Source organism: Coturnix japonica, chromosome 1 (assembly GCF_054131305.1).
Source record: "Coturnix japonica strain WE chromosome 1, WE-NBRP24, whole genome shotgun sequence".
NCBI lineage: Eukaryota > Metazoa > Chordata > Aves > Galliformes > Phasianidae > Coturnix > Coturnix japonica.
In genome coordinates, this window is record NC_140663.1 from 155,575,898 (window position 1) to 155,587,966 (window position 12,069).

General features: G+C 36.3%; 1 protein-coding gene across 1 annotated transcript in view; it reads right to left on the reverse strand.

Moving 5' to 3' along the window:
• COG6 (component of oligomeric golgi complex 6) overlaps positions 1 to 12,069 on the reverse strand; it is a 47,799-nt gene that overhangs the window by 24,983 nt on the left and 10,747 nt on the right. Inside the window, exons 5-10 of the mRNA XM_085554572.1 lie at positions 8,370 to 8,481; positions 6,110 to 6,192; positions 5,819 to 5,889; positions 4,557 to 4,650; positions 865 to 993; positions 664 to 755 (exon numbers count right to left, since the gene is read on the reverse strand). Of these exons, the coding sequence (XP_085410698.1) occupies positions 664 to 755; positions 865 to 993; positions 4,557 to 4,650; positions 5,819 to 5,889; positions 6,110 to 6,192; positions 8,370 to 8,481 (581 nt within the window). The remainder of the gene's footprint in view (positions 1 to 663; positions 756 to 864; positions 994 to 4,556; positions 4,651 to 5,818; positions 5,890 to 6,109; positions 6,193 to 8,369; positions 8,482 to 12,069) is intronic.

Genomic DNA, 12,069 nt, shown 5'->3' on the forward strand with positions numbered 1-12,069 from the left:
TATTGGAATTTTTTCCAGAGATGCAGAGGAATAGTTGACAGCTGCACCTTCCAGGCTTTGTTGGCCCCCATGTGTAAGTTTGGCCCCCGTTTAGTAAGTCTGGCTGAAGCTGTAGAGGCCAATCACATTACAGCTTCTACTGAAAAAAGTTCTCAAAAGCATGGCTCAACATATTTAAAAGAGAGAAAAACTGCTGAAAAATCTGCATGAGAATCTACAGTTCCATTAATAAATGAGATACTTGTCATCATAAAGCTGAATCTACAGTGGCCTACTGTGTCCTTCAGAAACCCATTACTTGACAGATGAAAATTCCCTTGTTTGTAGCATAGAAGGAACAGAGAAAGGAATAACAATTCTCAAAAAATAACCTTGTGATAATGTGTTTAAAGATATACTTACATCTTGTGGACAATTTTGAACTCACAGCTACAGTCCAAAATGTCTCTTTGTAAATTTAGTGTAAATATAGTGAATATAGTGAAATGAAAAGAATGCAATTTGAAGTATTCTTTTTCACTAAGGACTTCTGACAAAAAGCAACAATATGTTATTCTGATGTTAATTCCAGGCAAATGAAAACTCTCAAAACTTAAGCCCATTCACACTTCTTAGCTTACTTTCTTATCACTTCTCAATATATGTTTTGAAATCAAGTACTACCTTCAATGGTTACAAGCTTTAATATAGCCTCAAGATGTTCTTTTTCAGAAGCTGTAGCTTGATGCAGCCAGGCCAGCATGTCTCCTACATACCTGAATAAAGACAAAAATTTCTGCGTGAAAAAGGAGTTTATGGTGTGAGGGATTCAAAGTGTGAATGGGCAAAAGAAGGATTATTCCTTATACACTCCCAGTACAGTACCTCAGAGGATCATGCGAGTGCATTTCAATAGGGCGGGGAGTACCTCCCAGACCTCCTCTGGTGAGAGCATCTATAAAGCCACGGACGACAGCACTCCTTCGAGCTGTTCCAAACTCATCCAGAGTGTACCTGGCATCAAAACATGGAAATGGGTAAAAGAGAATAGTCCACCATATCACATTCAATCTCTTCCCTTTTACAGTTAATACGAGTCATCATTTCTGTAGTTCTAAAAACTCGCACCAATGCTTCTACTATACAGCATTCAAAACTTCCTGACATTATTGTCGCTACATAACAAATACTACAGATGGTTTTTCTTTGACCCTTCCTTTCACTTATCACGCACAAATAAATAAATGCAAAATCATTTCCATCTTTGCACAAGTAAGTGTGTATTGATAGGTCTGGGACTCCTGTTCACATGTGGTTCACAACTGAATGACAGAAGCAGCAAATCATTGCCACAACACGAAGCCTCCTCATTCCTCCAGATCACCAGATGATTAGTAGTGACAAAGTTATTTGCACTTGGTTGTCTGATGTCAATCAAATGAATCTAAGTTACATATTTAAAGCATGGATAATTGTAACTCAGACTGCAGAATCTCAAATGGCATTCTGGTAATAGAGAAGGTACCCAGAAGATACACACAGCTCATTTTTGGAGAAGGCTACTTTCCTGTTGGGGTGAAAGCACAATGACAGCTGATGGATGGGAAACGAACACTGCTAACAGCCTTGATTTATCTGGTTAAAACAGGACTTTAGAAAGCAATAGAACAATTAGTTTTTTGAAAAACAGAATTTGAGTATTTTGAATACGATCCACATACTACAATGAGGAAAAAGAACAAAGACAACAGCATATTTTCCCAACATAACAGAAGAAATGCCAAAGAGTAGGCTTGGTGTCACTTACCCATGACACCCAGCAGCTGAACAGATATAAAAATAAAATAATAATAATAGAAAGCATGTTACTCACTGACTGAAGTTAAGTAAGTACTGTGCTCACAATTAAACAGACACGAAGGACAGAATACAAAGGAAGGAAAATAATACACTGTGTCATACGTGTTTCAAGTTACGTTCAATTAGATTTTTCTTATACTATAAATAGTTGAATGAATCACTCAGTTTTGTTCTTTTTTTCATCTGAGTTACTATTAAAGGGAGGAGCAGAGTGAAGAATCTTGAAATTTCTTTTTCAGTGTTCCACATACACTGTACTTTCTTACTCAGAGAGTAAAAATATGCTTTTTGTTTTTTGTTTTTTTGTTGATAAAATAAGCCCTTAATCAATCATTACTTACAAAATTCATGCAATTAAATACAAGAGAAATCTAGAATCCACTGACTGCCCACAGCCCATGAATAGCAGTGCTGCAGCTCCGATGTTAGGAAAAAGCAGCCAAGCTTCCCCCCTCTAATAAACAGCTGTTGTTACAAATACAGCAGGATAATGTAACAGTGAGATCGTAAGACCCGTTTGATTTGAATTCAGCAGTTAGTAATGGTAATTTTGGTTAAAAAAGAAAAATACAGCTCGTTTTCATGTTGGTCTCAGTAGAATAGGGGATTACAGCCCTAAAATCCGACATGCATAAAAATTAATTAGTAGCAATTACTTGTACTAGAAACACACTATTTGGTATTATTTTAGGGGAAGAAAACAACATTTAGACGTCTTTCGTTCCTGTTCCAGTTTTTCAAAAACCCAGTAAAATAATAATAATCATTTGGGAGGGAAAGGAAGAAGGCAGTAGAAAAGCTTTGGAAACCAGGGTGGATGATGGAAGAGGAACACTGTTTTGAACTACGACTCCATGTATTATCTATTAAACAGTTTTCAATGTTTGTTAGAAATATGAAGTAAAAGCAAAGTGAAATACATTTCTCAGATCTGTACTTAGTTTCCAAAAGGCCATCCAAGGTGCAATCTGTCACCTTAAAATTAACATTACAGATTCTTGTTTACTTATTTATGTTGTCTTGTTTCCAAACTGTTCTTCTCTGTCTTACTTTTATCCAATCAAATCACAACTTTTATGAAATTCTGAGGCAGTAATTTGGAAGGGACGCTGGGTTCAGCTCATATGAATTACAGCAATTAGAAGTTATTTTCTTCCATGACCTAGTTTTTACATTTCAAGCTCTGGAGTCAGTATGTACAAAGATATTCAAGTTATCTTTAGATTTAAAACACTAAGCATCAGTACTGCACTTTTGACAATGATAAATCTATGGTGAGTGAAACATGGTTCCATCTTTTTACAGTTCCAGGAGAAAAAAAAGTGTCCTATAATCTCATTTATTTATTTATTAACTTTGGTAACATTTTCTTATAAACACAGTTTTTTGTAAGAAAAAAGTTAGGAGAAAAATAAAGACTCTATTGCAGATTCATTTTAAGCTAGACAGCTGTGGGTTTATACAGAAGATACTTCAGTTTTTGCTGTTTTCAGTCAGTTTAAAAGAGCAAAACTATAGTTTTATGAAGTTGAAAGTAGCACCATTTAACAAAATATTTATTGCAGAAAATGCAAAACATATTTATAAAGAACCCTATGAAATGCTGTGAATGATCCTTTGTGGCTGTGAGGAAAGGCTCAGAGGACAAACTGCAAAAAAAAAGGGCTCTCCAACCCCTCGCTTCAGCGTAATGTATCAGCTGTCTGCAATGCATGTAAAGAACAGAATCAAAACAAAACTTCAATATCAAAGAAGCTAAACGTACCAGGGCTAACGGTAAAACTACATCCTCAGGTAGACCATCATTCCAATATAAATAGTTCTTAGAGTGCCACCTCGTGGTTGTCAACAAACTACCATTTAATTTACATTAAACAACAAACTGAACAAGTGAGGATTAGTAAATATCTAAATACCCACTATGTTTTGAAGACCCATGTGTAGTAGCTTGTCTTCCATTCTCCTCAGAGAAGATCTGATTTATAAGTATCTTAAGTTCAGGAGTCAAAGAGACATGGGCAACCTCTTTTCAGAGGTCTGTAGGGACAGGACAAGGGGAAATGGCCATAAACTGAAGAACAGGAAGTTCTGCACCAATGTGCTCCCAATGCTTCTTCACAGTAAGGGTGATGGAGCACTGGAACAGGCTGCCCAGGGAGGTTGTCGAGTCTCCTCTGGAGATACTTAAGACCCACCTGGATGCCTACCTGTGCAGCCTGCTGCAGGGAGCCTGCTTTTGTAGGGGTTGGACTCTGTGATCTCTGGAGGTCCCTTCCAGCCCCTACAATTTTGTGATTCTGTGATTATGATTTGTATAGTCGTTAAAAATGTTCTCACTATCAAAAGTGCTTCAGCAAAAGCTAATTAGAGCTTATCAATTTTTTCACTTTGGGAACTTAAGTGAGATGATCCTGTCATTTGGATAGCTTTTATTCTCTACAGGAGAAGCAGCACAAATTCAGATATAAACAAGAAGTCTGTCATTTTATTTATAAAGCAAAAAGTTTGAAGAAGTCCAACATCTACTATATCAAAAGTATGTCAAAGAAACTTCTGAATTTTAGATAATTTGAATGTTTTTTTTTTTTTTTTTTTTTTCAAATCTGATGGAAGACTAAATTGTCACTGTCCTTTGTACTGCAAATCATTGCAGTCTACAAGTTTCATAGGCTAAAAATACTAATTTCTGTTAGAGATGGTCATGAACACCAACTTACTTGTAGAGAACAGGTCTATCTTGTAAGGCTTCCATGGCTTGAGCGAGAACTGGAGAAATGTCACACGATTCTTGTGTCAAAGTCCTGCACTCATCTATAAAATATCAACAGAGATAAAAATGTCTTCTTTACAATGAAAATTTAATTTACAAATTAAATAATAAAAAAAATTTACAATTTGTCAGCCTTTTCCATAAGGCTGACAAATAAGAAAAGGGGCTACAAATTCAAAAGTTTCTGATTTTGAATTCAAGCCTCCAGAATGTGCTACCTGGCCTTGTTTGTATTAATGCAATTAATTTCTCCCCTTAAGCAGTACTTTGCTGTAAAATGGATGTCCATCACAAATCTCAAAAAAAGTAAAAATTAAGGGAAGCTTATTATCTGCTTACACCCACATGCAAACGTTTAATCATTCAACCATGAAAATTCTGTCAGGTTTTATAAGAGATTGACACATCATAGATAAAGCACTGAGAAAAAAATGGAGCAAGTGTTTAGCCAAGCTGTGGGGGTTTTTTGTTTCTTTGTTTTTGCCTTCACTTTAATGACATAACTATATAATCTTGCAAAGGAATGTTAAAATCACATAAACTAAACCACACAACAGCATAATAATGCTTAATTTTTGTTAGGATGAAACTGCAACCACTATCTGAGACTTCAGCACCCACTGAAGAACAGCCAACACATTTCATCTCCCTTTGCACTAGCTTATTGCCACACCTCTTGCTGTCAATGTCTTGACAGAAGTAATCTAAAAGTATCTACATTTTATGCTGTTATATATCATATCTAAAACCGATGCTTGGATCCTGAAGACGTGAAAAAACAATCACCTATAACGATTCAAAAGAGTATCCTAATAAAATAAGTTGGTTTTGCTTGTTTGTTTTAATAAGCCACTTATAAAAAAGAACAGAATTTTCCTGTGAACTGTGAGAAAATAAAATGCAATACACTTAGGAATTTCCTTAGACTACCTAACTATAATTATTGTTGCTTGTGGAAAGACATCTGAAAATACAAATACATAACATCTGTTTTACAAACAGATGAGGTTGGACCAAAAAAGGGGAGACTCCAGTTAACCACTTGGTTCATAAAAGGTAGCTTTTAGACAAATCTTTCAGTAAGAAAGAAACCCAAAGCTTTGTTAATGAGTATTAGAAATGGTTTTTGCTGAGTTCAATCCACATCAAAGAATTAAAGGGATCATCATCATCATCATATGCATACACAAAAAAGAATGTCAGTCCTACTTTGAGTCCATCTGTAAAGTCGCTCATAAGACGTTTCTTGCAGTAAAGCCATCTGTTCCATAATTTCCAAGCTACAAGACAGAAAATTTTTATTTGCAAACACTATTCTAGGTAGTACTACCAGAAATGTATAAGAAGTACTATTATTAAAAGTATGAAAATTAATACCTTTAAATGTTCTTCATTTTGATGTGAAAAATTCCATAAAGTCATAAGAAGTAAAGACCGACACCCTGCCATAACTTTTGTTTGTAATTAGCAAAGGTTATCTTGCATTTAAGTAACACTCACCCTGCTCTTTGCTGATTTGTCCGGAGGAGAATCTTGACATCATCATGAATTTGCTTTACTCTTCCCAAAGCCTTGAAAAAGTCCTAAACCAGTAAATAAAATAAACACATGGTTAAAACAAAAAAAAAAAAAAAAAAAAAAAAAAAAAAAAAAAAAAAAAAAGGAAAAGAAAGCAAGTTCTCATTCACACCTCTTGCAGTTTATACACCTGCTTTTAATTTCATTTTCATGCTGCCTGTAAATATAAGCTTCCCTGCTGCTTCTCATCCTTCATTCCATCTTAACAGCCTCTTTGACATTTTTCTCTCCCATTGCATCACTACTTTCTGCAACATCTTGTTCCTTTTTTTTTTTTTTTTTTAAATAGCCACCAAGATGTGTTTTAATCTGTCTTGGAGGTACTGGGCATAGATTCTACATTTAGCTATCAATTTTGGGAGGTTTTGAGGGTATTATTATGTATTCCACTATATTAGCAACTACAGAGTAAAGTGAAACACCGTATAATATGATGATTGTGTTTTGTTTTCATATAATAGGGTAACCCTAAGAAAAATTAAGCCTTTACAACATACTAAACCAAGGATTTCCAGTGTAACATTTCCATCTCAAATAATGTATCACCAGTAGAAAAGAAAAAAAACCCGCTAGAAGACACTGAGGTTGGAGCAAGAAGGCTATTTTGCTACTATTTTAAAGCATTAATGGAAATCTACTAACATTATCAAACACTTCTTCTTACAAAGTTCTCTTTCAAACATTATAAAGGAGACCAGATAGCTGTTTCTTTTGTGACTTGAATACAGTTTGCCTCAGAAGAGTTCCAAGTCATATAAAACTATTTTAAGAGAAACAGCCAATTGATTTAACATACTGGCTTGCATCAACTGTGTTGAAGATCATGTATTTGTAAAAACCCAGAAATATACATGTAAAATCTCCCCAAAACAGAAGCCTGACTTTTAAGTCGATGCTTTCTACCCAGTTTAGAATCAACCAGTGTGCTTGAAACTTTATTACTGAAGTCTGTAACATTTCTTAGGTAGGTCAAAGTATCAAAAGGATTAATCCTTGCTCTGCTGCAAACCAAGCACTCAGTAAATAGCACAGCGCTGCTATCATTGTTCCTTGCAATGTGCTGTTTAGAAACCTGAATGTTATTTCATGATAATAGTTGGTACAAAAGCATACAGCAATTACTCAAACGCACAACCATTTAACACATTCCATTTATGCTTTCATTAGCATTGTTTATGGTTATCTGTTTCACGTCTTCAATATTGCTTGAACTGGAAACAGGATGCCTGTGGGAATGAGATACTATGTCTCAGCAGGTAGTCTGCATTTAAGTGAAGGTTTCTATGCAACTACAATAAAAAAATCTATTAAGTATTCTCAGTTCTCTCATTATTCAGTTTGCTCTTACTGCAGAACAATAACCTGCCTTATCAAAAAATGAACATTTTCAAAACCTTGCTCTGGAAGGTGGCTGAAAGCGAAGCAGCACCTAATATCTTTATCAACAAAATAATAAAAAGAGAAAGCCCCAAATTATATTGATCCAAGTTACTGAATGCTGATTATATACACATACCTGTACACACACACACACAGAATCATAGAATGGTCTGGGTTGAAAAGGACCACAATGATCATGTAGTTTCAACCCCCCTGCTATGTGAAGGGTCACCAGCCACCAGACCAGGCTGCCCGGAGCCACATCCAGCCTGGCCTTGAATGCCTCCAGGGATGGGGCATCCACAACCTTCTTGGGCAACCTGTTCCAGTGTATCAGCACCCTGCGTGTGAAAAGCTTCCTCCTAATATCTAACCTAAATCTCCCGTCTCAGTTTAAAATCATTCCCCCTTGTCCTATCACACACACACAAGAGCAGCACTACTTAGTACTGAAGGACATCAATTTCTCATTTGCTTTATTTGAGCATGTAGTAGTTTTAAAACATCTCTACTGAAAACTGAGGCTCCATAAAGGTCTTTTTGAAGTGTGAGAATACATGACAGCTCTTATTGCTCCTTAAACTCATTATACAAACTAGAATTTAACGCTGGTTTTCTTTCTTGCTACCAAAATCTTTCATCACACATTTCAAACTCATCAGAAATTCCGCGCTGTGTTAAAAGGTACATTCCTCCATAAAAAAATGAAACTACAAGCCGATAATAAGATCTCATGTACAATTCAGTTAGGATGTTTTTACATTTTGGTTCAGGGCAAAGCTTTTAATGTTCACTGAGTTACCTCAGTAATTGGCTCATCTTTCGTGCCTCGAAGGAGGTTCATTTCATCTGGTGTCAGTTGGAATTTTGCTATGAACGCATCTGCAACTTGTGCTTTCATTTCGAGTCTCTGACTGTAATAAAACAAAGTGAAAAGGACATTAGCTGTTAATGCTTATCTCTGATTCATTTTGCATATTCATACTCTTGCAAATATAATAAGCACTAGAAACCAATGCTATTAAATTCTAATAGTACATTTTTGCCATCAAACACTTGAGTTGCATCTTTATGTACAATTTTCCATTACCTTACATACATTACTGAACAAAAACAATGTAAAGTTAACATATCTGAGAACTAATAAATCCTTTCAAAAATACCCCCTTCGCGTATGTATCAGAAATGATCTAATCTGGATAATTTGTACTTGAACAATTTAATGATTGCAATTATCTCTTTCCAAATTCATCTTAGAAAGACTGAGTTTTCAGCTCCTGTTCTCAGAAAGACATAAAAAGCTGCAGAATCCAAACCAAGGAAACAATCATTCGATGCATCCAGCTTTCTATAGAAGGGCACGTTTCTGCTTAACAATATACATATGGGATACAATTTCACTGATCTCGCAAGCAATCAAGACATAATGGCTGATTGTTTTGTTGATTATCCTTCCTGAAATAAACGCAGCAGGGATGTGACATGCTGATGCCATCTCTCATGGGCAGCTTTTTTTTTGCTTTTGTTTTTTTTGTTTACAGGTGTGTCCCACTACACACCCTACAATCGCGCAAGGACTCAAAGGAATCTAATCTTATTCCACAGGAAGGGTTTGGAGTTCAATACCAACAGAAAAACTGCTCCAACTGTGGTTTGAGCACACAGCATTCCATGAAATACACAATTTTCTAGACATCGAGAAGACACTGAATTAGTTATCTGCAGAAGAACAGGCCTCAGTTATTACTTTAAGACCATTTCAGCTTCCAGTGTAATTACTGCAAGATAAATACATGGCTATTATAGAGTGTTTAGACAGACAAATACACTTCTAAAACTGACTGCTGTAATTAAATTTGCTCACAACATTAAAGCTTGAAAATTAAGTTTTCACTTATTTGCAACTTCTCTGTTACCCAGCTCTTGTGTTTGGATTGCACTCAGCTAAAGAAGCAGAGAAAACAGGCATCCCTGCTGCAGACTTAGATAATATTCCTACCCTGCAGCTCCACAAACTGTTTTAGAGGTCAGGTGAAACGTTTTGCAGTTGTCAGTATTCCGGCATACTCATCAGCAAGGATAAGAATATGAAACCCAGAACTGTTTAGTAGTGAGATTTATTATATTTGAGGTGAATCATTAAAAAATAAAGAAAACTAAAAAAAACCATAAAATAGAATACCTGGTGTAGGGATCCTGCTTTGGCAGGGGGGTTGGACTCGATGATCTCTGAAGGTCCCTTCCAACCCCTATGATTCTGTGATAATCTCACATGCTTTAATACCACACCTTTAAATGACACACTATATTTCACACAGGTCCTACAGAGATGTGACTGTTACAACTTTATACTGGCAGTTCCACCATGTTTAAAAATCCTAAATGCTTATGACTTAGCTACTGAAATTGAAAATCAGGCATGGATGCTTCGAGTTTCATCAAATGATGGTGCTTTTAGCAACACATTCCTCTTCCACACTATTGTGATGAGGAATTCGAATTCATCAGTGTCACCGTCAATGGATTTGATTAAAATAACCACCTGCGTAATTCAGTGAATTACCTTAATTTAATTGCTCTCCCCTCTCACGACAGAAACCTCTACCTTATATTAAACAAAGCTACAAAGCTGAGTAGACTTACATTAGACTCTCTCTGCAGTAGTGAAGGCAAGGAAGGTAAGAAGGAGGCTGGAGAAAGCAAATGCAAGATCTTCTTTGGGTTTATCTAAAGAAACACTATCTCCCATAAACACAGGAACAACTGGGATGGAAAGACACCTCTTTGTTCCTAGGACTTGTGTACTGTCTGAGCATAAAGAAATTTTAATTGCCCTTACAAAAGATTTCCGTATACTATTCTTGCTCATTCTTCAGATTTTTTTAATGCTATTTTTATAGGATCTTTCAGCAGTACTCCAGTACTCTGCATTCCTTTGCTGAACTGAGGAAGGGTGAAGTCCCATTTACATAGAAGATTTGTTGGAATTAAGGTTGTAGAGTTCCAAACAATGTGGCAGAGAGAAAGGAACTATACAAAAAACATATATATTAGTCAGCTCCGGGATTCCGTGTCCCATTTACTTGTATGCTTATGAAAGTAAACAATTAACAATCATCACAGAAGACTTCACTACTAAATCACTAACCTTCTGTAAGTCCTCACTCTACACAGCTCTCCTTCTATTCCTTTTTTCTTTTCTTTTCTTTTCTTTTCTTTTCTTTTCTTTTCTTTTCTTTTCTTTTCTTTTCTTTTCTTTTCTTTTCTTTTCTTTTCTTTTCTTTTCTTTTCTTTTCTTTTCTTTTCTTTTCTTTTCTTTTCTCTTCTCTTCTCTTTCCCTTCCCTTCCCTTCCCTTCCCTTCCCTTCCCTTCCCTTTTTTACCAGTGCTACAAAGAGCAATGTCCAATCAAAAATCATGCTTTTAACCTGTTTTCATCTGTGGCTGTGTCTTGGGATAACACCTACTAGAATTCCTCACTGGCCCACTCTGTACCCTTGCAATAATATACTCACATAAAAGAGTCATAGAATAGAATCACAGAATGGTTTGGGTCGGAAGGGCACTTTAAGATCATCCAGTTCCAACTCCCTGCTATATGCAGGGACACCTCCCTCTAGACCACATTGCTCAAAGCCCCAGCCAGCCTGGCCTTGAATGCTTCCATGGAGGGGGCATCCACAGCCTCTCTGGGCAACCTATGCCAGTGTTTCATCACCCTCACAGTAAAAAAGTTTTTCCTAATATCTAGTCTAAATTTACCATCTTCCAGTTTAAAGCCACTTTTCCTCGTCCTGTCAATGCATGCCATTATATAAAGTCCCTCTCCAGCTTTCCTGTAGGTTCCCTTCAGAGTCAATGCAACTCCAACACAATGTAACATAAAACAATTGCCTCAAGGTGGCAGCAATGTTTAATCTATGTGTATGAAGACAGCCAGAGTGGCAAAAAACTTCCATCCTAAATCTAAAAGCATGAGTCTTCGACTTTTAATAAAACTATTTCATTGGGGCTCTGTAGAAAGAATATGAGATTTAAGCAAGCTAATCAAGTCCAGTTTCAAAACACAGGTTACCAGGTTAATAAGCCTTGATTATCCATCTGTGTGAGCAAATGAACCTATTTTCTAGAAGATAACTGATTGAAATGAAACAAGAAAAGCTGGGGTAAGGCTATTTTGCACATAACTCACAGCAGTCAGAACCTGCATAAACACACACATTTCAAGACCCATGGCCCTTCCTGCCAACCTCATCATTTCTAAACTATGTTCTGAGGAAGCAAAGTACTGCAGATGGGAAAGCAAAACTGCGCTGGTCTCTCAGAGTTGGTTCTTTTTTCCCCTTTACCAAAGTTATCCTTGCATAAAAGAACAAAACTAACAGATCATGGGAACACAGAACCGATGCAAAGAAGGAAAGTGCCCAGCACCAGTAGACATTTTGAGCTTGGATAGGGTACAAGACTCCAACAAAGAGCAACTTCCCCAGTTTTAATCGTTAC